This window comes from Staurois parvus, unplaced genomic scaffold (genome assembly GCF_062004578.1).
Source record: "Staurois parvus isolate SC_StPar_1 unplaced genomic scaffold, SC_StPar_1.0 ptg000719l, whole genome shotgun sequence".
NCBI lineage: Eukaryota > Metazoa > Chordata > Amphibia > Anura > Ranidae > Staurois > Staurois parvus.
Window position 1 is genome coordinate 12263779 of NW_028318515.1, and position 25736 is coordinate 12289514.

Below are 25736 nucleotides of genomic sequence, written 5' to 3' on the forward strand. Positions count from 1 at the left end.
CAGCGCGAGTAGGGCTGCCACGCGCCTCACGCACGCCCCCTACCCGAAATGCAAAATCATGTATATCAGTATATGTACTATGGCTTGTTGGCAACCGGTTAAAGCCAAATGGTTGGAATGTTAAATGAAAATAGTTTTGAGGCATGTCTGTGATTTTTTGTTTTTCTACACAATTAAACAATTGCATGAACATTTTCCAAGAGTGATGGTTCCAAACTTTTTGCCAGGGGTTGTATTCCTTGTATTCCTTGTAGTGAGGCTGTACCCACACTGTGATGAGTAATTGCTTGTTTTGTCCAGGGGAGAGGAGAAACAGTTTTATTTACAGTACCTAATCCTCCACTACCCCGACAAGTGACACTCCTCCACGGTCTGGTGGTGGACTGTCCCTTGGCGTTCTTGTGTCCAGAGCAGGGCTATGGACTTTGCTATGGTCTTGATAATGTCAATATTATAGGCTGATGGAGTGTGGGGGTGCAGAAGCTATGGGGACCAGTCTAACTGTGGGGAGTAGCAGAGCATCTGGTAAGTAAATCTCCTTTTACTGTTCCCCTAGACATAAATGAGCAGTTAACCCTTGCAGCGTGAGCACAACCACACTGCAAAGGATATATATTTTTTTGTATCAATAGTTTTTATAAAAGAGTTTGGATGTACATACACAATGATAGCAACAAATTATCCCATGCTGAAAAGTTGCTTCATTTAGGTAGGGGGGAAAGGAAAGGTAAAGGGAGGAGGAAAAGGGATTGGAGAGTATGGAGGTTAACATATAAAACTATCCAGGACCGGTATCTACTCCTTTGTGCAAGGAGGAACAGGATGAGCACTGCCAGAGCCCTACAAAATGACCTCCAGCAGGCCACTGGTATAAATGTCTCTGACCAAACAATCAGAAACAGACTTCATGAGAGTGGCCTGGGGGCCTGACATCCTCTAGTGGGCCCTGTGCTCACTGCCCAGCACCATAGACCTTGGTTGGCATTTATCATTTAACACCAGCATTGGCAGGTCTGCCACTGGCACCCTGTGCTTTTCACAGATGAGCGCAGGTTCACCCTAAGCACATGTGACAGACATGATGGTCTGGGGAGGCATATCCATGGAAAGATGCACAGACCTCTACAGGCTAGACAATGGCACCCTGACTGCCATTAGGTATCGGATAAAATCCTTGGACCCATTGTCAGACCCTACACTGATGCAGTGGGTCCTGGGTTCCTCCTGGTGCACAACATGTGGCGAGAGTATGCAGGCAGTTCCTGGAGGATGAAGGAATTCATACCATTGAATGGTCCTCATGCTCACCTTACCTAAATCCAATAGAACGCCTCTGGGATATCATGTTTCGGTCCGTCCAACTGATCTGAGGTTGCACCTCAGGCTGTCCAGGAGCTCAGTGACTTCTTGGTCCAGATCTGGGAGGAAATACCCCAGTTCACCAACCGTCGTCTCATTAGGAGCATGACCCGACATTGTCAGGCATGCATACAAGCATGTGGGGGCCATACAAACTACTGAGTACTATTTTGAGTTGCTGCAATGCAATTTTAGCAAAATGGAATAGCCTGCAGCATAATTTTTTCACTTTGATTTTCGGGGTGTCTTTGAATACATTCCTTTGTAGGTTGACAATTTTAATTTCCATGGGGCATCCTTACGTTCCTAACACATTACCCAGTCCATATCAGTATAGATATCCAGCATGATATTTTTCCTCATTGAGATCTGATGTGTTTTCATAGTGTTCCTTTAAATTTTTTGAGAAGTGTGTGTGTGTGTGTGTGTATATATATACAGTGGGGCAAAAAAGTATTTAGTCAGCCACCAATTGTGCAAGTTCTCCCACTTAAAAAGATGAGAGAGGCCTGTAATTGGCATCATTGGTAGACCTCAACTATGAGAGACAAAATGAGAAACAAAATCCAGACAATCACATTGGCTGATTTGGAAAGAATTTATTTGCAAGTTATGGTGGAAAAAAAGTATTTAGTCACCTACAAACAAGCAAGATTTCTGGCTCTCACAGACCTGTACCTTCTTCTTTAAGAGGCTTCTCTGTCCTGCACTCATTGCCTGTATCAATGGCACCTGGCTGAGTCTTCCAACATGACAATGATCCCAAACATACCGCCCGGGCAACGAAGGACTGGCTTCGTAAAAAGCATTTCAAGGTCCTGGAGTGTTGTAGCCAGTCTCCAGATCTCAACCCCATAGAAAACCTTTGGAGGGAGTTGAAAGTCCGTGTTGCCCAGCGACAGCCCCAAAACATCACTGCTCTAGAGGAGATCTGCATGGAGGAATGGGCCAACATACCAGCAACAGTGTGTGCCAACCTTGTGAAGACTTACAGGAAACGTTTGACCTCTGTCATTGCCAACAAAGGATATATAACAAAGTATTGAGATGAACTTTTGATATTGACCAAATACTTTTTTTCCACCATAATTTGCAAATAAATTATTTCCAAATCAGCCAATGTGATTGTCTGGATTTTGTTTCTCATTTTGTCTCTCATAGTTGAGGTCTACCTATGATGCCAATTACAGGCCTCTCTCATCTTTTTAAGTGGGAGAACTTGCACAATTGGTGGCTGACTAAATACTTTTTTGCCCCACTGTGTGTATATATATATATATATATATATATATATATATATATCACTAGCTAAAGCAGCAAATATATACCAAGAAGAGAATAAAATAGTTGAGACGCTTGCAACACTTTCATCTCTAAAACCCCAGAAGCAACTAAATACATAATCACTAACAACAATCTTGATGCTGAATACTCCATAGGGTTACCGCCTTTTGGTCTTTAAAAAAGTGAAACATGGGGAACGGGAGCAGCAGGTTTGGTAGAATACATTGCGTGCTGCAGTGGAAAAAGTAGTGTGATTTTACCAGTGTGGTTTAGTCATAACTGATGCTCTGATTCTTTTGAGAGGAAACCTACAGTTTAGTGTATAAACTGTGTAAAATAGAAACTACATTCACTGGATTCATATAGCCATGGGGTTATACTATCCCTGTCAATCTGCATTGTCACAAACAGATGGCAAGGAAACAGCTGGGTAACTGAACTTTGTAGTGTTTGTTTTTACTTTACAGCATCAGTGTCGTGTCCAAGCTGATTTCATTGTAAATTAGCATTTTATTTTTATGCACTAGTCCACTTTACTGTTTGACCTCATAGTAGTGGCATTTTATGTAGAATATATGCAGGTGTTCGCATATTACCCCAGAGGGAACCAAATTGCATATGAACCATTAGGATAGAAAGCCATGGGGACTACGGTTAAAAGTTATTCCCATGTGTGGTAACCCATGAAAAGCTAATTAGTTTGGATGATGGGTAAAAGAATATTTCCTGGAGATAAGTTATTCAACACTGAACAAAAAAGAGCCCATCTGAGTCAAATTCTATTTAACCATGACTTCTTTAATCAGAGCATATAGTAATTAGCTGATTAAACAATGCAGCACGTTTTACAACTGCACTACTTACAGAGCACATCAGTTTTACATAAGAGCAAAGAAAGACTTAACATTTTACTTTCTTTCTTTCTTTGCAGCTAAAGAGGTTTTGTCCACCAAGCAGAGCCAATGCTTGGGGGTGATTGGACACCCTAGCCTTGCACTGCTGTCCTCTCAGTCTCCAATGATGAAAAAAGCACCCAAGAGGTGCTGGGACTTTGAAGTGATATCATACAAAGTAATGAGAAAATAAAAACATTCAGAAGGTTTACTGGCTCAGGTTAGGCGGCTCACAATACAGTACCTCCTTTGAGTACCCCAGCAGGTTACTAGAAAAAAAGCATACACTAATGGAAAAGGAAAAAGGATAAAAAAGTCCAAATTAATTTAATAGTTTATTCTAAAAAACATCCAACGCATTTTGGAGATTAGAAAAAGCTGTTTTTTTCTGATCAACAAAATGTTTTGGCTATTTTTTAGTTTAAACTATTAAATATGTTTTATTTTATCCTTTGGTCTGGCGCTCGTTCTATTAGTGCATGCTTCTTTCTGCTGTCCTCTCAATCAGTGTCAACTATTCAGTCTTGTTTCTGGCACAGGCAGGCTGGAGGTAGGATGGGGAGGGAGGGGTAGCTGTGATGATGCCAAGGCTGAGACTGTGGAGGTATCATGAAGCAGAACCAGATTGAGGTAGACACAGGCAGGCACGAGTTCAAAAACAGATTTTTTTTTCAATATAAAAGGCTTAAATCAAACACCATTTTAGGCAGCATTCCTAATACTGCAGGTAAAATTAGATCTGGAAGAAAAGTCAAGAAAAAGCAATGCATGAAGTATGGCAGTAGATTGACAGAGCCTGGGAGGGCGCCATGCCTTTATTAACATAAATCTGTCATGAGCGAAATATGGAGGAGTTGCTTACCTCTTTCTTAAAATATGCTGGCTGCCTGTTTGCTATATTGCCTCATTAGCTTCAGTACTTAGTGAGTCACTAACCCAGAACAACTATGCAAATTGGGAAATTCATGGAAATGTTGGAAGTCCTTATCTAGTCCTCCTAAGTATTAAAACAATGGTAATGCATTGTCAGCAACTGCAGCAGACCTGTTTCTCTGTTTGACATATACACTTTAAATGCAGTAGCTATCTGACCATAAAAAATATTTTTTTTCCAAAAAATAACACATTTATGCATGGCATTCTATTTTACTTTTAACAAGATAGGCTTTTACTGAGAGGAAAGAGAGATGCAGTTGCATTTGCAGAAATATATGTCTCAGCCTGCAACAAGACCAAGTTCTTTATCGAACCTCCTTCAACTTTTACCACCCTAACCTTCATCAGTCCTATGGTTTAATTGAACCCCTGCTTAAACAGCATTTCTGCTTTGTAATGTTAATAATATAGTTTTGTGCTTGTGTAAAGGTCAGCATTGACATCCATACTGAAGTATCCAGCACTTTACAGAATTGTCTTTGGGAACAGTGCTACTGCAGTGCAGTAATCCATAGCAGGCGTATTTAGTTAGGCACAAAAAAAAACAACAATAATGTGCAAAGAGCAGTAATTCAGAGAAGCCAACCACATTTCCCTTTTTAACAATTTAGAGAAATCATGTCTTTTGGTTTCACACTAAAATCAGCCTAAGGTAGATATATGTTTACAAAATAGCTTGGATCAAACTCTGTTTGCTGTTATGGAGCCCTTGCCATGGTTTATTACAAATTCACCACCACCTGGATGAATAGTGACACCCACCAGGCAGGCATTACCTTTTATTCGAAGAATAAATGCTCTCTTACAATTACATTTTGTTATGTGCTTCTTTTGCACTGTTAAACTTACAGTCCGAAGTGTTTTGGTCTATCTCTTCGATCATTGTAAATAAATACCTCTGCAACATCTCTAAAATACGCCACTTCCTAACCAATGACACCACAAAGCTCCTAGTCCACTCCCTGGTCATCTCTAACCTTGACTAGTGCAACTCCCTCCTAACTGGCTTATCTTTACATAGACTATTCCCCCTTCAGTCCATCATAAATGCTGCTGCCAGACTTATCCACCTTACCAACCATTCAGTGTCTGCTACCCTTCTCTGCTGACCCCTCTACTGGATTCCACTCATTCAACAAATTAAATGCAAGATACTAACAACAACAACCACATCCACAACTTGGCCCCCAGCTACATTACTAACCTAGTCTCAAAATACCAACCTGCTCTCTAGCTTCTTTGTCATCTCCTCCCATGCTCACCTCCAGGACTTCTCCTGAGCCTTTCCCATCCTCTGTAACTCCCTACCCCAACTTGTCTGACTCTCTCCTACTCTGTCCACCTTTTGATGGTCCCTTAAAACCCTTCTCTTCAGAGTGGCTACCCTGCCCCCACCTAACAACTGTACTTTTATTGTCTACATCAGCTCATTCCCCACAGTTATTACCTAATGCATCTCTTGACCCTCCCTTTTAGATTATAGGCTCTAATGAGCAGGACTCTCTGATTGCTCCTGTATTTTATTTTATTGTATTTATATTTTATTGTATTACTGTATTGTAATTGTGAATAATAGTGATTAATTTCTGTGTTAGAAAAAGTCCACATCCATATCTTTTAAATGGTTTTGTGATTTAACCTTCCAATAGTAAACATGTGTCTTGTTCCACATACACGTGAAAATTACTCCACCGCAGTGCACCACCATCTGTATCCACTGCCTTTAACCTCCACACCATGACCCACCTTGCAGTGAAAGTCAGAAAGCGCCTTCCCAAATATTGGGTAATAGAAATTATCGCAGATCTTCACTGCGTCTTCTATTCATCTCCTTGTGTCAGAACTACTCCACTCTATGGGATACAATGGGAAAAGGAACACGGAATCTCCTAGTGTAGTGTGTCACTATTCAGTTTTATTAAAGGATTAAAATGTTACTCTCCGATCAAGTGCACTAGATTCAATCATTCAAATAGCTGCTGTAATTTTAAGCCTGGACATCCAGGGTGAAATATGAAAAAATGGTGATTCTGGACCCTTTGGGTGTGCTGACACCATCTAGGTACCACCCCTGAACCATTTCATCACTCCATAGCGTGACTTCCTCATAGGGCCCTAAGTTAAGTCATACGCTGAAAAAAAATGTTTCTAAAAAAAATGCGTGGGGTCCCCCTCCATCCATATCAAGCTCTTTGGGTCTGGTATAGATTTTGAGGGGAACCCCCACACCAAAATTTAAAAAAATGGCATGGGGTCCCCCAAAATCAGACTCTTATCCGAGCATGCAACCTGGCAGGTCAGGAATGGGGGGGGGGGGGGGGGGGCATGAGCGAGCGTCCTCTCCTTTCTGAATCATACCAGACCATATGGCCCCAACATGGGGGGAGCTTTTGGGCAGGGGCGGTCTGCGGGCAGGGGCTTATCAGAATCTGGAATCCCACTTTAACAAGGGGGCCCCAGATCCCACCCCCCATGTGAATGAGTATGGGGTACATGGTACTGCTACTTATTCACAAAAAGTGTAGTGTAAAAAATGACAGAAGACAGTTTTTGAAAAGTCCTTTATTAAAAACAAAAATTTTTAAAATGTCCACGGAAGTACAGTAGATCCAATGTCAATCACGATGACTGCCAACCCCAAAAAAATAAAAATAAAAATTGCTCTGCTTTCAACGCTGGCTCCTGCTCTCTGACTGCTGCGCCGGCCTGACAGTTCTTAAACACTGTGATGACATTACAAGGGGGCGGGGTCAGTCCACAGCTTGGGGGGAGTTCACCCCATCCCTTGTGATGTCATCATGCTCTGTGATTGGCCAAACCATTGCACCTGTCAGGGCGCAGTGCATTGTGGGGCGTGAAAGGCCGCCATGCCCCACAATGCCACTTATGGTCGACTCAAACATCAAGCCCAACCCTACATAGCATTATTGGGAAGAGTTGATTGTTATTTTGCATCTTTGTGTTTAGATTTGTCGCGCTGCACTCTTTTTTGATATATTTAGTATTTTGGTGTGGGAACACAGTGCAGTGAGCAGCGGCAACAATAATTAGTATTATATATATATATATATTTAAATTTTTTTTTAGAGGCACCGTTTATATAATTTGGATATACAGTATACACTTTGCTATTTGGGGTAGCATGGTGATATTCTTTTTGGTTTTTGTATTGTAATTATACTGTCTGCCCTTATGTTGTAAAGTGCTGCACAAACTAATGGCACTATATAAATCTTGTATAATATTAATAATAATAATAATAATAACCTGTTGATCTTACCAGAAAAGAAATGCGCTTCTAAAAGACTGTGCAGGCTGCCTTGTCTGCACTGTTCACATCCTGTGGACTACAGAAGACCTCCACCCTATCTCATAGAGATAAATAGAGGGGTAGTTGTTTTGTTGTATTAATACACTGCCTATCCTTTGGGGTACAATGCTGCTCCTCAATACATGCAGTATAGTGAGTGAGTGTTGTCACCTCTAAGACAAGAAGTGTGCTGCTGACAGAATCAACAGGTAAAAATAAAAGAAATATACGAGACCCTGAACGTGCCACATCCTAAAATGTGTATAACTAATTTTTGGAACCAATGTTACCAAAAGAAAAATGGACTTTATAGGCACAGCGCGAGGCAAACCATTAACATTTCCTATTTTTATTTCCACAGAATTAAAATTATTAGAATAAAATAGTTACAACACATAATGTCTGTTGTTTTCTATCACTCAACCCTGAGATGCAGCCTGTAACTAGGCATATCAATATAAATCAAATATTTTAGTGGTCACTTAAGTATGACTATCATGGTTCAATATAAGCCTTAGTTCTCATGCCCACAGCGTCTCCATGCTCAGATGCCAATGCGTTTCGTAAACTTTTCTCACTTCCTCAGGACTGGCTGGGTATGTGTTGCCATTTGCTGATCAGGACATATATAAAAGATGGATGGTTAAAAGTCTCTAGGGTGGATTCAGGGGTAAAAAAGGGAGGAAGATCATCTCAGAGACCAATTCCAAGACGGGCTACCACCATATCACTTCAGATCAAATGGATCCAACCTAAAGGTACATTGTAGCACAAAACACCCACTGACTCATATAAATGCAGTTGAGGGATGAGAGTAGTTTAATGGTATCCCAAATCGAACTTCCGTACACTCAGTATGTATACATCAGTTTCAAACTGATAATCAGCAGGCAACCTACCTGCTTTCTCTCATGTAGTCAGTGTATATAGGGAAAAGTCCCCAATAGTAAACCCCCGGGTATAAACTATATATATGTTCTCCTATTAAGGTGACTTGGAGATATTGTGCTCTTGGTTGCATAAATATGGGCCTATGTTAGTGGGTGGTTTGTACACACTCCAGTCAAATATCTTTAACCAATCCAGTATATCTCCTGAATGTCTGGGGTTGACAGCTCCAGACACTGCAAAACAACTCAATGCAAAGTATTTGTCACTGGACTGAGCAATATTAAATGCACTATTAGGATGGGATGATGATTTAAATATTTAAATGGTGGATGTCTACTCTAGTATTCCAATTCTGTTTTCTCGGTGGATAATGGTTTCTGGTTACTATTTGCTATTTGTCTTATTAAATAAACCAGATATGTTTTTCAACTATAGGATAAAGAAGCCATGTTTATCATGTCACAGCTGACTTACTTTACACCCAAAAGCCATGGGACTCATAATACCACATCAATGTAATATACCCCACATTAGTTAAATTTATTTTCTTTTTTGCACCTATTGTCTGGCTAAACCTGCAGGTGTTCCAGTATGAAAAAAGTATAATTTTCACATAATATGTAACCTACTATCATTTCAGGTTCATCCTTGGTGATCTGCATTGTGTCTGTAACATCAGCTTTGGGCAGCTATGGAGAAGGCGAAAAGTAAGTATAGTAAATAAACATAAATTTTGGTTGCTGTTGTGTGACCAGAACCAAATGAAAGACATCAGCATTACAAACATAGTAAAAAAAAATGTTGAAGGACTGGAAATTTTCACAAATGTTCAAAGTGAGGGGACAGTTGTCACCGAAACAAGTGTCAGCATTGTAAGTTTTCCCTTACCTTGTTTTGGTGACAACTCTAAGATTTTGGATGTTCCATTATTTTCTAATCTGTTGTAATGGACACCAGCAAAGTAAGGAGGTTCAATCTTTTCAGTGGGGGCACGCATAGTAATTAAATAACCCACACACACACAAACACATACTTTAACATTGGTGCCTCTGGTCTCAGGAGCCCCCAAAACCATATATACGTCCCAACTTGCAATAAAGGTTTAGGCTTGCTCCCTAGCATCCCACAATTCCCCCAGATTCTATTAGGAGGCCCTGCATTGCATTATGCAGTACAGGAGGATCATGGCTTGATTCTGACTTGCTGAAGACCTGAAGGTTGGAGAGAGAGTCAGTGGAGTTCCTGAACAGTTGCACCTGAACAGGAAACATTGCAAAGGTATATTCAGTCAACCTATGGAGTCTGTCTTTAGAAACTGAGGTTAGTTTGCTTTGAGGTATGTTAAGACAGCCAGTGGTGCCTGCTCTGAGAAAAAAAGGCTAGTTTGTCTATGTTGTCTATATAACAGGTTTATGACAAAAAATAAGCAATCTTCAGCATCTACACTATAAAATAACTCATAATATATTAAATATTGTCAAAATAGGACTGAATGGGAAAAAAAACGCTTTTCATAGCTTGCCCTTTATATCATAAGAATGTTTAGGCTTTTACATATTAAACACATTATTTAAATTTGCAACCAAGTATTTTAAGGTATTAAGGCACTTTATTTTATCTTACAAGCTTCATACCTAATGCCAAGGAAGGATTAGTTTAATTTACCATAATCACTAACTCTGAAGGTGCTCACAGCCTGAAAGTCGCTGGTGACACAAATGAATATTCACTGGAACTAAGAGATAAAATAATGCCATCTTGAGAGTCTGCTTTAGAGCTCCACAGTGGGAGTATTGTCAACTGACTTATTTCTAGCCCTTACGGGTTTCTTTCTGTGACTAGATTCAATACACCTAACCAAGTAATTATAGATGAACAATTCATCAGGACTTGGGACTTTTATTTCCTCTAGATCAGCCAAATATATATTTTTAAGTCATGGTCTAAAGAACTGTCTCCCTGAGGTCAGTAGAGCCATTCTATGAGTTAATAATCAAGAAATGATGCAAGAATTGAGTATTTGATCACAAATAATGTTGAGGAAAAATAAAAAGTGGCTTTTTTGGGTTAGTGCCTAATGGCATTATATTTCTGTTTCTTATATTGCTTCTTATATTGTTAGAGAGCCACAAAAATACAATTTAGTTTTACTGTAATTCTTTATATACTGTATATACGTGTGTGTATGTATGTGTATATATATATATATATATATATATATATATATATATACAGTCAGGTCCATAAATATTGGGACATCAACACAATTCTAACATTTTTGGCTCTATACACCACCACAATGGATTTGAAATGAAACAAACAAGATGTGCTTTAACTGCAGACTGTCAGCTTTAATTTGAGAGTATTTACATCTAAATCAGGTGAACGGTGTAGGAATTACAACAGTTTGCATATGTGCCTCCTACTTGTTAAGGGACCAAAAGTAATGGGACAGAATAATAATCATAAATCAAACTTTCACTTTTTAATACTTGGTTGCAAATCCTTTGCAGTCAATGACAGCCTGAAGTCTGGAACGCATAGACATCACCAGACGCTGGGTTTCATCCCTGGTGATGCTCTGCCAGGCCTCTACTGCAACTGTCTTCAGTTCCTGCTTGTTCTTGGGGCATTTTCCCTTCAGTTTTGTCTTCAGCAAGTGAAATGCATGCTCAATCGGATTCAGGTCAGATGATTGACTTGGCCATTGCATAACATTCCACTTCTTTCCCTTAAAAAACTCTATGGTTTTTTTGCAGTATGCTTTGGGTCATTATCCATCTGCACTGTGAAACAGCGTCCAATGAGCTCTGAAGCATTTGGCTGAATATGAGCAGATAATATTCCCGAAACACTTCAGAATTCATCCTGCTGCTTTTGTCAGCAGTCACATCATCAATAAATACAAGAGCAGCAGTTCCATTGGCAGCCATACATGCCCACACCATGACACTACCACCACCATGCTTCACTGATGAGGTGGTATGCTTAGGATCATGAGCAGTTCCTTTCCTTCTCCATACTCTTCTCTTCCCATCACTCTGGTACAAGTTGATCTTGGTCTCATCTGTCCAAAGGATGTTGTTCCAGAACTGTGAAGGCTTTTTTAGATGTCGTTTGACAAACTCTAATCTGGCCTTCCTGTTTGTGAGGCTCACCAATGGTTTACATCTTGTGGTAAACCCTCTGTATTCACTCTGGTGAAGTCTTCTCTTGATTGTTGACTTTGACACACATACACCTACCTCCTGGAGAGTGTTCTTGATCTGGCCAACTGTTGTGAAGGGTGTTTTCTTCACCAGGGAAAGAATTCTTTGGTCATCCACCACAGTTGTTTTCCATTGTCTTCTGGGTCTTTTGGTGTTGCTGAGCCCACCTGTGTGTTCCTTCTTTTTAAGAATGTTCCAAAGAGTTGTTTTGGCCACGCCTAATGTTTTTGCTATCTCTCTGATGGGTTTGTTTTGTTTTTTCAGCCTAATGATGGCTTGCTTCACTGATAGTGACAGCTCTTTGGATCTCATCTTGAGAGTTGAAAGCAACAGATTCCAAATGCAAATAGCACACTTGAAATGAACTCTGGACCTTTTATCTGCTCATTGTAATTGGGATAATGAGGGAATAACACGCACACCTGTCCATGGAACAGCTGAGAAGCCAATTGTCCCATTACTTTTGGTCCCTTAACAAATGGGAGGCACATATGCAAACTGTTGTAATTTCTACACCGTTCATCTGATTTGGATGTAAATACCCTCAAATTAAAGCTGACAGTCTGCAGTTAAAGCACATCTTGTTTGTTTCATTTCAAATCCATTGTGGTGGTGTATAGAGACTGTATGACTGTGACTGTATATATATATAGTATTTACTGTATAAAGTACTGTGGAAATTAGTTGGAACAAACAGGATATTACAAGGAGACAATTTCAGGTTTAGAAGACTACCATGCCATTAAATTTTCACACAAAACCTTCACTTCAGGGTCCCTAAATCACAATTTTGGAACATTTTTTATCGTTTTAATTTTTGTTGTACAATCCATCTTTCTTATGCAAGCCTTCACAATGGTCCACAGGGTTTCTACTGGGTTAAGTCAGGTAAATTTCCTGGGCATTCCAATACTGTTAATTTTTTGGGGTAAAACAAAATCCTTAGTTAACTTGAAATTGTAGCAGGTAGTTCTTGCTGGAACACTTCATCTCCATCAGGAAACCAACTCTTTAGTATCGGGGTCAGTTTTGCTATCAGAACACCTAAATACTTATTACTGTCCATTATGCCTTCAATGGGGTGAAGTGTTTCTGGTCCATGAGCAGTAAAGCACCCCCAAAACATGGCTTTAGGTGGGCGTATAGGGGCTTGCTGGATGTGGTCAGTTTGAAGAGGTTCTCCAGGCAAAGCTCTGAATTAAGTTTTATCTCTGTCCATGAAAATAAAACAGTGTTTTTTCTGAGAATATTGCTTTCTTCCACTGCTCCACTGTCCAGTCTCTACGCTTCTTTGCCCAGAACAACCACTTCTTCTTCATGAGTGTCAAGAGTTGCTTCTTAACTGGACTCCTGGCTCTGCGACCACAATGGAGGAGTTGGCAATGCACAGTGGAAGAGTCTGCATTAACTCCATGAGATGCACGCTCCCTTTTGATGTCCCTACTGGACTTCTTTTGGTTTATCATGCTATTTCTTCTGATTAGACCATCATCCCTCAGTGTAGTCTTTCTTTTTCTTCCACAACGTCCTTTCCGAGAAGTATCCTCCGACCCTGTCTCTTGACAGAGGTTCACAATCCTTGAAACATTTGATTTCCCCACACCAACTGCATTTGCTATCTCCCGAACCATTAATTCAGTATTTTCTTCCAAAATTATGTTCAATTGCTTTCAGGGAGTGATATCTATCTACACCTACATCTACATCTGTAGAAAAATAACAAAATTAATGAATACAGTGAACCAACTTCAGTCTGAATTTATATGTCTTTCAGTGATGACGTGATTGAAGTAAGTCCTCATGCACATTGGACATTTTTACAGCTGCTGTTTTTTGCTTTTGACATTTTTTTTCTACAGCCAGTAAACTCCCCAGTTATCCTATGTGTCCATGCACACATAGCCTGTAATCAATGTTTTTTGGCAGGGACGTTTTTTGACTGGAAAAAACCCCCAGGACTAGTGGGTTTCTAGAGGAGTTTTTTAGCTGTAAAAACGCTCTAACGCTGCAAAACATGGTAAAACGTGGTAAATCATGGCAAACCAGTGTTTTTGGAATTTTTTTGACTAAAAAAAAACATTTTTTTGGGTAAAAAAAACTCTATAAAGCGCAAACACGTAAAAAATGCAGCAAAACACAGCTAAACACTAACACAAAAATGCTAAAAAATGCTGAACGTGACTTTACACAGCTAATGTTACCAGCGTTATTAAAATACTCAGTGTGCATGGAGCCTAAAAGAGTGAAAAACAGGACAGTACCTTCTCAGCACGTTTAGACATAAAATATGAAGGATGCGGCGCTATAACACAAATATTTGAATAAAAAGTCCAAGATATCGATATATAGTGGTTGGGTGACTAATGTGTTCCCAAAAGATTATATCACAAGCAGAGTAACATGCGGTGCAAAACCAGTCTTAGTGACAATTTCTCTCCTTCAAAGTGCTGCTTCCATGCAGTGAACGTGAAAAGGATAAGGCTGTGCACTCACCAGATGCACAGTGTAACTGCGCATTTAGAGATAAAATATCTCCACTAGATCCACTGGTAGCTTCAAAGGGTCAGGTCAAGCCAGATATTCCTCCTCCCGCTGGCTGTTGCTAGTAATCCACAGTCTCTCTCTTAGGTGGCTCTATAGGTGATGAGTGACTCACCAAGGGCCACAAAGAAAGGAGACCAATAGCATAATACCGTTTAAAAGATATTTATTTCTTATACAGTATGACATAGGTGAGGAAAACAAACAAACACTGACCATGAGGTGAATTAGAAGATGGCCTCCATGGTGCCGGCGGCAAAGAGATAGTGACGCTGTAGCTCCTTAGCTGACGCGTTTCGTGCTAACTGCACATCATCAAAGGGGATAAGACATGCAGAAGTGTATGTATATATATGTATATATATATATAAAATTTGTTTATTTATGTAGAGGACCACAGCATTTTACAATAGCGAACACAATAGATATATAATGATAATAATACAGAACATATGTGGAGATAAAGAGAAAGAACATTTAAAAAGTAGAATTATTAGAGAGGAAAGCATACAAACAATAGACCATATCTTTATCAAACAAATACAGATACTGTGTTATACTGATGATATAGATGTTTCTGCGAGATCTAAGGACATTCTAATCAAAACTTTCCTAGTACTGGAGCCTTGTAGGGCAGGGGTTTTAAACTTTTTAACCTGAGGACACAAATAAAAAGATGATTACTGTGCTGTGACCTAAGAGGTGAATTAGTAGCAAAATGTCAGCAAAACCTTACAAAGACAAATGACAGTGCCCATATAATACAAAACAAAGAAATGCAAACAGTAAATAGATTCTTTCCTATTTAAAGAATAAGTTCACCTTTTGTATCATTTTACATTACACCCATATTCTGGGTGTAATTTGGTACGATCTGCCTGGCCTTCGCACCCCCCCCCCCCCCCCCCCGCGTTAGCTGTCACAATTTTTAAAAAACATGGCCGTGTGGGGCTCTGCCCGCCCGGCTGCGTCATTCATTCACAGCATTCTGTGGTCCTGGCAGCCTTTGCAGCTGTTTGTTTGTAGTTTTCTGTGAACTACCACGTCGCCTGTGGTAGTACATTGAGCCTTCCTGTCAGTAGTATCTGCTTGATTGTATGGGATGTACAAGCAGGCAGACATACTGACAGGTCAGGGGAAGACCTGTATGTCACCAGCGATCTGCTGATTGCTGGTGCAATGCTTTAGAGGCTCCATGAACATAATAACCTGCAAAAAAATGTGTACTTATTATTTTTTGTTAAAAGGTGAACTTATTAAGTATAATTCTTATTTTTTCTCATTTGCGCAGTAGATAATGTGAGACACTAACCTATTGTAATATATTAAAATTGTAATATTGTATATTAAACCAATAACTATAAAACAAAAGAGCCTGCATTGAGATAAAAAATAACTTGAAATTCATGAGGACCAGTCAGTTTAACGCTATCATGAATATTTCCATCATAAAAACACTGCTGTGACCCCACCTTTACTTGATTTGTTTGATAATAATTAGATTTGCACAAATTAAAGAGTACCAGATTCCTAATTACTTGTTTCCCAACAGGTCACAAAACTAAAGTAGGTACCCTGCTCTGATTTATATCTTCCAGGTCTAAAACTAGGAGGTTTATTGCAGGTGCTGCATGTTTAGGGGGTATAAATATATAAGGCAACTTTCTGGATGCTCTCTTGCCTCCCAGACACTGCTAGAGGAGGATGTGCGTATCAGTTCTCTGATTACCTAGCTATGCTGCCTTGGTAGAACACATACGCTTTACAAACAAAGGCCTTTGTTTGGGCCCTGTCAGCTTGCAGTCTTTGACCAAAGGATTTACACACTAGGAGTGATGCTGGAACATGGATAGAGGCACCCGGGGTAACCTATGACTGCAGGAGGATTGTCTGGAGAAGCTGGGTAAAAGCCCCAACCTCACAGGAAGTCTAGTGGTTCATTCATGAAATTTGTGTGCTGACATTGCTTTACAGTCAAGAGTAAGAGGCTTATAGGTCCTTTTTCTGTATCAATGTTAAGTAGGTTTTGCAGTCTGTGTATTGTTCTTTTGGGTAGTCTGTGCCCTAATTCCTCTCTCAGGTTTTTTTGGATTGAATAAACTCAGCCCTTTAAAAAGTGACTGGCACCCAATTTTTTCACACTCCATAGCTAGTCAAGGATCCAAACCTGAGATGAAATGTCAGCCTACTGAGCCACTTAGGGGTCTCTAGCTGCCTCCAGGGGTAAGGGATTGCTACACTGAAGCTAACAAACTTTTATATAAAAATTCAAACCAGCACATTCGGTGACTTGACAAATGTCATTTGAAACTACTTCAGAAAATGTTTGCTTTTAACATTTGATATTGGAGAGATTGAACTTTCCCAAATGAAAACTACATTTAATGTAAAAAAATAGTGTCCATGTTCGAAATAATTTTCCATCCTGCTGCTCATCACTGCAGTCAAAAGTAAATGTCAATTTGACCCCACTAACGATTAGAAAATTGAACCAACAATTTTAGAAAATTGAACCAAATTCTACTCATACTGTATGTGGCCAGCTTAATGTTCTGGTATTAGTTCATATGAAAAAACACAACAAATGAAAATTCCCAACTCACTTACCTGCCAACCTGCAACAAACCTGAAATTAACCCTGTCTAACAGTTCACGTTAAAACCAAGGGGTTTAGTTTGTATACATCTGCAAATACATAGTATGTGCGTAAGCTGCAGAGGCTACATCACGTCATGACACCCCAGTGTACTACAGTCCTAACTCTATAAATTTTGAGAGTCTCCAAGGTTGGAACACACACACACACACACATATATATATATATACTGTATATGTACATTTAATAATGGATAGATTGAGGGTGGATATGCCTGGAGAGAGCCCACCCCTCGTTAAAGGTTTAGGGATGCACTGCACAATGGCAGCGAAGATATTCCCCTCACCAATACACCAGCAGTGCAAACAAATAACAATCACCCCAAACCTATAACTGGCTTTGCAGCACGGAGCACATAAAAAGGGCAAAGCATGTCGAAAAACAACAAACAAAAATTCCCAGCCCACTTACCAGCCAGTCTGCCACAAACCAAATTAACCTTGCCTAAAAGTTCATTATTAAACCAAGGGGTTTAGTTTGCACACATTTCAACGATATGTGTAAGCTGTAGAGGCCACATCATGGCAACCCAGTGTACTCTATAAATTTAGAGAGTCTCCAAAGTTGGACAACATATATAATAATTATTATTATTATTATACAGTATTTATAAAGCGCCAATAGTTCACTCAGCGCTGTAATAATGGATAGATTGAGGGCAGGTATACTTGGAGGGAGCCTGCCCCTCCTTTAAGGTACACTGGAGTGCCGTGATGTGGCCTCTGTAGCTTACGTATATATTTGCAAATGTGTGCAAATGAAACCCCTTGATTTTAATGTGAATTGTTAGACAAGGTTAAAGTGGTTGTAAAGGCTCAAGTTTTTTTACCTTCATGCATTGTATGCATGAAGACAAAAAAAACATTTTCTGTGCAGCATCCCCCTCAGCCCCACCAATACCCACCTAAGCCCTTTCTCAATCCAGTGATGTGCACTGGAGTCTCAGCTATCTCAGGACTCCCTAACCTCATTGGCTGAGACAGCAGCGGGAGCCATTGGCTCTCACTGCTGTCAGTCATAGTCAGCGAGCCAATGATGAGACAGAGGGGGTGGGGCTGAACCATGGCTCCGTGTGTGAATGGACACATGGAGCAGCGTTTGAGGAGTTTGCATGCTTGGGTGCCCCTATAGCAAAATGCTTGCTGTGGAGGCACCCGACAGGAATGAGGGGCAAGGAGCGCCAGTGGGGGACCCAAGAAGAGGAGGATCCGGGCTGCTATGTGCAAAAGCACTGCACAGAGCAGGTAAGTATAGACATGTTTGTAGTTTTTTTTTTAATTAAGCCTTTAGAAACACTCTAATGTGGTTTGTTGTATTTGTTGTAAGCTGTCTGGTAAGTGAGCTGGGAATTGTTTGTTGTTTTTTGACATGCGTCGCCCTTCCATGTGCTCCTTGCTGCAAAGGAAGGTTATAGGTTGGGGTGGTTGCATTTGTTAATATAACCAGCATGGAAAATAACCAAGGATTATGAGATTGTTTCTATATTTTATAATTGTTACTTAGGGAAAAAGAAGTAACCAAATCCATAGCAGACCATGCGACTAATATAGAGCCTGGAAGCACGAGGGGAAAAGCTGAAAAAAAGCATTTTAAACAAAAATAATGCATTTATATTAAAGTAGAATTATAGGCAAAACTTTTTTATTTCATTTTAGATACAGCTAGGGAGGGTTGTAACCCCTGTCAGATTTGTTTTGTGTTCCATTGGGGAGATTTACCTTCACTTCTTGTTCAATAACCAAACAGGAAGTGAGAGGAAATCCAGCAAAATAACCACTTCTTGACCGCCCCATAGCTGAACTACTGCTACAGGGCAGCAGGGCTGCGCAAAATCATGTATATATACGTGATTTATTATTTCTGGGTAGGGGTGCGTGCCCTACCCACGTTGCCATTGGTGGCTACAACTGTTGATCGCCGGGTCCCGGCCGCACCTGGCAATCTGTATGTAAACAATACACATCTCTCTCCTGTCAGCTCAGGCATGCTGCTTTGTGTTGCTCTTACACAGTAAAGCACACACAGCATACAGTTAACCCTTTGATTGCCCCAGATGTTAATACTTTCCTGCCCAGTGCCATTAGTACAGTGTCAGTGCTTTTTATTAGCTGTATTAGTGTCACTGGGGATGTCAGTGGCAATTAGTCAGTTCCCCCCCAGTGTCAGAATGCCCACCACAGTCCCGCTATAAGTCGCTGATCATCGCCATTACTAGTATAAAAAAAATAAAGAAAGAATCCAGTATATATACCACCATTTGTAGACGCTATAACTTTCATGGAAACCAATTCATTTACATGTATTGGGATTTTTTCTAGCAAAGACATGTAGCTGAATACAGTTTGGCCTAAATTTATGACGAAATTTGATTTTTTTACTGGATATGTTTTATAGCAAAAAGTTAAAAATATTGTTTTTTTCAAAATTGTCAGTCTATTTTTGTTTGTAGCGCAAATAATAAAAAAACACAGAGACAATCATATACCAGCAAAAAAAGCTCCATTTGTGGGAAAAAAGGACATACATTTCATTTGGGTGCAACGTTGCATGACCGTGCAATTGTCTGTTAAAATAACACAGCCCCATTTCGCAAAAAATGGCCTGGTCAGGAAGGGGGGTAAATCCTCTGGAGGGCAAGTGGTTAAGGGAATTCATTGGGGACCGCCAGGTCTCCAGAACTATTGTCCCCATTGGAAGATTTCTCCTCTATTACTTTCTTGGGACAACCCAAAATTTGGGATTTTATTTTACTTTCACTTTCAATGATAATGGTATACAGGACATATAAAGAGGGTGAATCTCCCAAATGGGGACACAGACAACATTAAAAACTGACATGTGTTCTAATCCCTTTTTACTCTATCCAAAACTGAAAAAAAAAAAAAGTTTTGTGTTTAGTTATTCTTTAAGTTTGGGATCCTGCATACGAGTATTATGGAAGCAATTAATATTTTCTATTATTAGAAAAGTTGTGCTGGGATAGAGAAGAATGGGACTTAATCTTTTAAAAAAAACTTTATTTGCTTATGACTGTACTGTTTGGTAACATATAACAGACTACACCTTTTGCAGACTCTTAGGAAACAGCAGTGCCTGGCAGAATGACCATTCCCATACAGAGACTCTGAAAATAAAATGATATCTGTATGGCTGCAGTGCAATTTCAATTTCCAAATTAGCTTCTCAGCAGCTTCCCTCTCATAAAACAGAGAAAAAGGGGATTTCCAATATACCTTGAAATAGTCAATATTTTAAAAATGTGTTAGAAAGATTATGGGGGCAAAGCAGCTAAGATGGCAAATAAAGAATAGCAGCATTAAATTGGCTGGACAAATTGACTTTCTGAATCCACAGCCTTTTGCTTGCCTATGTCTATGTTCTTTTAGCACAACTGAAAAGCTGGAAATGATTTCATCTTTAAGGGTAGAATAAGTAATATAGAACGAGAGCTGACTGGCACCAGACACTCATTTTTCTTGCAAGAATGCCACATGTGCCTACGTCCTCAAAATATGTACCATGGGAACATGAGATTAGATCACTCCATCACTGCACAAAGAATAAACCCCTCTCAGGTTTATAGACTGAGTACAATGACAGGCATTAACGCGGTCATTTATCAAATGCCCAGGAGAGCCGCCTTCCCAAAAACTGATACAAATACATATATTTCTTTTGCTAAATCTTTCAACATCAGCAACAAATAAGCTTAAAGCTTGCCATATATTGTGTTTTGCTTTCGGAGCTGTTTTCTCTCTCGCTATGCTAAATCATTTGCTTTTTTATTGAAAAAAGAAAATTTGCCCTGCTGGCACTGCTAACATTCTCTGAAAACTGAAAACTTTCCTGACAGAAAAGTGTCTTTTTTTCAACAGCTCTTTTAGTGGAAAGATATTGCCTGAGGCAGCAGTCTTTGCTTCTTAGCCCTGGGCCACTCAGCTTGGACTGAGAAATTCAGTACTTCTTTGTATTCCACCTTAAGGGCTCCTTACATTTCCTCAGAGACAGCATCATTTGACTCTTATAGAAAATAACACCACTTTAGAGATTAGTGGTTGTACTGAAAGACCGTGTTAGATAAGGTGATTTCCATCCCCTTTGTGTTTTTCATATCTTCTCTTGTTCTTTTCAGTAGCATTGTGCCTCCTTTGCACTTACATTTTACAATCAAATATATCTCAGTCAATAGGTCATCGAGAGTCATGGCTTGAATGGCCAATACATTTACCAGAAATAACTTTGATAGGCCCTACCAAATTTAGAAACAAGTGTTTGTTTACTTACTTCATTTGCACATGTATTCAAAGTGAATAGAAATTTGCTTTTCACATGATTGGATAATTAAAGGGAATATTAACACAATTTATTGGGTGAAAATTCTACAATTCTATAATAAATGAACCTAATTACAGTGAAGACCTATCATACACACTACCATGTGTGTGTTAAATAGTTATTCTAAATTCATAATTCGGCACTTATAGGAATTAAATTATATTTATGGCAAGCTTGCAAAATATTGGTTTTGATGATTAATCCTAATTAATATTAAAATGCGTGGTTGGCCTTGAATAAGTGATATTGTTGAATTCTTCCGTTATAGCTGAGCCAGAAAAATGTCAGAGTATTTAAAGTTAAGTTAACTAGCTGGAAGCTGAGTATTTAGAACATTTCTGTAGATGGGCATAGCTGGTTAGAAGATCTCTGGTGTAGGGTGTCATGAGAGTCAGAAGTGAACCAAAATAGAATTAGTATGAAATAGTATATTTTATTAGTAAATGTGTATATTTAACCACTTGCCAACCGTGCTATAGCAGAATGACGGCTACAGCACAGTTGTCCAGTTCTGGGAGGGCGTCATATGATGTCCTCCCAGAACGCGCCCTATTGCGCTCCCCCTCGGGGTCGTGCACCTGGCAATCTCCGTGATCGCTGTGTCCTAAGGACACAGCTGATCACGTGATGTGGTAAAAGGCCAATCACAGTGGCCTTTTACCATGTGATCAGCTGTGTCCAATGACACAGCAGAACACCGGTAAATGCAGTTGCCGGTTATTGGCTGCACTTTCCTCATGCTGTCACAGCATAAGGAAAGTACAGCCGATAAACGGAAATTGTCAGAGGACAGATCGGCACAGATTATCAGGGCACTGATGATCAGTGCCCTGATGATCAGTGCCCAGCAGTGCCACCCACCAGTGCCACCAACCTGTGCCCAGCAGTGCCGCCCACAAGTGCCCAGCACTGCCACCCACCTGTGCCTATCAGTGCCCAGCAGTACTACCCACATGTGCCCATCAGTGCCTAGTAGTGCCACCCACCAGTGCCCCCCATCAGTGCCACCCATCAGTTCTGCCCAGCAGTGCCACCCATCATTGACCAGCAGTGCCGCCAGTCAGTGCCCAGCAGTGATGCCCATCAGTGCCAATTATCAGTGCCCAACCTTGCCACCTATCAATGCCCATTATTGTTGCGTATCAGTGCAGCAGCATCAGTGTCAGCTCATCAGTGCTGCCTATCAGTGCCCATCAGTGCTGCCTATCTGTGCCACCTCATCAGTGCTGCCTATCAGTGCCCATTAGTGCTGCCTATTAATGCAGCCTCATCAACGCACATCAGTGAAGGAGAAAAATTACCTGTTTGCAAAATGTTATAATAGAAACAATAAAAATGTTTTTTTGGTTATAGCGCATAGAAATAAAACATCCAGTGGTGATTAAATACCACCAAAAGGAAGCTCTATTTGTGTGAAAAAAATGATAAAAATTTCAAATGGGTACAATGTTGCATGACTGCGCAATTGTCATTCAAAATACGACAGCGCTGAAAACTGAAAATTGGCCTTGGCAGGAAGGGGGTTAAGTGCCCAGTAGGGAAGTGGTTAATTTATGTTTTATAAACTAGTAATATGTGTTACATAAGTAGATTTTTGGTTATAGAACATTATTGAGATATTATGTTGCAAAGATAGATTCTTAGTTATACTATCCTTCGAACAGAGAAACTGGTCATATGAGTAAGCTGATGCAACATTGTCATCTTTAACTTATGAGGTCACGTTTTAGATCAAGAATAGACTGTTACATATGGGTTTGTCAATCAAAAGACCATATATGTAGTATCTCCTCCCTTCAATGAAATCACTCTACTAAGCAGAATTGTTTGCCATACAAGGTTCTGAGTTATGAGAATTATGATGTCTACATGTAACATAAAAAGACATCCTAAGAGATGGAAAGACACAAAACACATACATACACACGTCCATCCATTCGCACACATACAGACACTCACAATCAAGGCACGAATACACATTTGTATGGTTATTCACATACTGACAAGTTTAAACAAGTGCATTCTCTTAGAGACCTAAGATCACATCACTTCTTTCTTCTTGCTCACACTCATGCTGCATTGGAAAGTTAAGAAGCACATGGCAGGACAGCCATAACTCTAAGCTTGACACATCTTTATAACTGAACTGTTATTCATGATACGTTTTACATTATATTTTTAAGCCATTGTGTGATAAAAATAAAATCACACTTTATTTCTACTTTGCCAGCTATTTAATTATCTGAAATTGCCTAAAGACACTAGAAATTAGTAGAAAATTCTACAGTGTGGTAGCAATCCTAAGTAAATAAAATCTACTCTACAAAATAAAATTGATGTGCAGCACTAAAGGTAATGATAAAAACAATGCTAAAAAACAATATGATATATGTAAAAACTTGTAGATAATATAAAACTCAATAATAAAGTACCAAGATAAGCATAAATAGTCCATATGATGGTTGGAGGTGCTCAAATATTCCTATAGCTGTCTGAGGATGAGTGATGTGCCTATAGGTGTGTAAGGAATGCGCACTTAACAGAACGCGCAAATAAATGAGCGCTTGTGTTATTATATCCCAATGTCATCTAATGGTCATCACGGGGTATGGTAGGAATCAAGGTAGACTCCCTCTGGTGATCCTGGGACTCAGTAGTGGGACATCAGTGATATCCAGAATCCCCCTTAAAGGCTGGGTGGGTGGGTGCAGCTCTCTGGGTGTGGAGGAGGCTCCCTCTCTGGTGGTCAGGTGGCAGGTAGCTGAAAATTGATACTCGCACTGTGAGTATATTTGAATTCCCCCGGTCTATTTGAGGGCAGCAAGGTGTGTATGTTCCAGGACATTCTTAATGTGGTTGTAGCCTGCATTGAGTCCATTCCCAAGCGCAGGAGCATTTGTGTTTGCTGGTTCTTTGTTCTCTCAAGTGGTTAATGTTGCACTACTGCAGGCCCAATTTCATGCTATGGAATGTTATTGGAATAGTTTTGGAATAGCTATGTGTTTGTAAATGTCATTAAGTATACATGTCTGTGTCCTTTGCCTTAACCTGTTACACAGAATTTGTACCAACCTCACCCTGACGTTTCCTGTCATTTTTCTTATTTTGCCATGCTTCCTGCTTGGTTAAAATTACATCTGGGGCTCAGTAATGGTAAGAGGGGCTCAGTAATGGTAAGAGGGGCTCAGTAATGGTAAGAGTTGCTTATAATCTTTTGGTAACACAATGCAGTGTGATATCAAAGTGAGAATTGTGACTCTGCCAACTTAATAGCACTGAATATCTGCAGTCCTCCCAGAGGTACACTAAAGAGATTGTAGGATGTAGCTGCAATGGATTACATTAAATTCAGATTAAAGTAAATTGTGAAGGCTTCCTGGCTATACCACAAACACATTATTTTTTTGGATAACATGAATACAAACTTACATTTTTTTTGTTGTTGTCTGTAGTTTCTTTTTAAGAGCCAGATTCTGGGGTCTGTAATAAAATGTGAATTTTCTTTTTTCAGCTGTTGGCTGTCTCTGCAGAAAGGAGCAATATGGGCATTTGTGGCACCTGCGCTGTTCGTTATTGTTGTAAGTATAGTGGGGTTTGTTGAGGTTTTATGGTTATTCAATATTCCAATATTAAACAGCTAAGGGAGAGTGGAATTATAAATGCTGTGATGCATGACATCCAGTCTTAGAATTTATAGTATTATCACTTCGAAAAAAAATTTGTATGTATGTATTTCTGTAGCTGTAGCTGCTGCTCGGAAGGCTAAATTCCATTTCTGTTGATTACTTTGTCATGCTGCTTGCTGGCTGGCTTTGAATAAAGACCTGTAAAATGACTGTTGACCTATACCTAACCCAACCTGTGAGCCGTGACCAACTGTATTACCCAGAACCTATGTATGAACTCTTATTGTAACCATGACCTTACCTGAAACACTTTTATTTCTGCCTTCATATAGGAGGTTGCCACATTAAAAGAGCTGCCAGAGAGCTTTCTTGTTATAGGGGGTTGCTGTATTACAGCAGAATTTGCCGACACCTTTATAGACTGCCATAACTGTAAGATATAGAATTTATAGGCACTGCTGCTGCTATGGAGACTGTTAGACTGCTGACATGTTTTCAGAGATTGAAAGACTTATTACAAGAGATTGAGACTGCTGCCAGATCCAAAAGATTGCTAGCTTCCACATAAAAAATGAGAGCTTCTCAAATTTTCTTACTTGCTTAATATATGTAAGTACAAGGCAAGCTTCCATATGCACTCTGTATGTTAGTTAGTGTTACTAAAGTATAATTTAAAAAAAAAATTAAATAACATAC

At 39.7% G+C, this 25736-nt stretch overlaps 1 protein-coding gene across 2 annotated transcripts in view; it reads left to right on the top strand.

Moving 5' to 3' along the window:
• Positions 1 to 25736, top strand: part of ADGRD1 (adhesion G protein-coupled receptor D1) — an 827296-nt gene that overhangs the window by 646587 nt on the left and 154973 nt on the right. For both annotated transcript variants that reach the window (XM_089653751.1, XM_089653752.1), the window contains 2 exons: positions 9314 to 9380; positions 24926 to 24992. In XM_089653751.1, coding sequence (XP_089509877.1) covers positions 9314 to 9380; positions 24926 to 24992 — 134 coding nt within the window. The remainder of the gene's footprint in view (positions 1 to 9313; positions 9381 to 24925; positions 24993 to 25736) is intronic.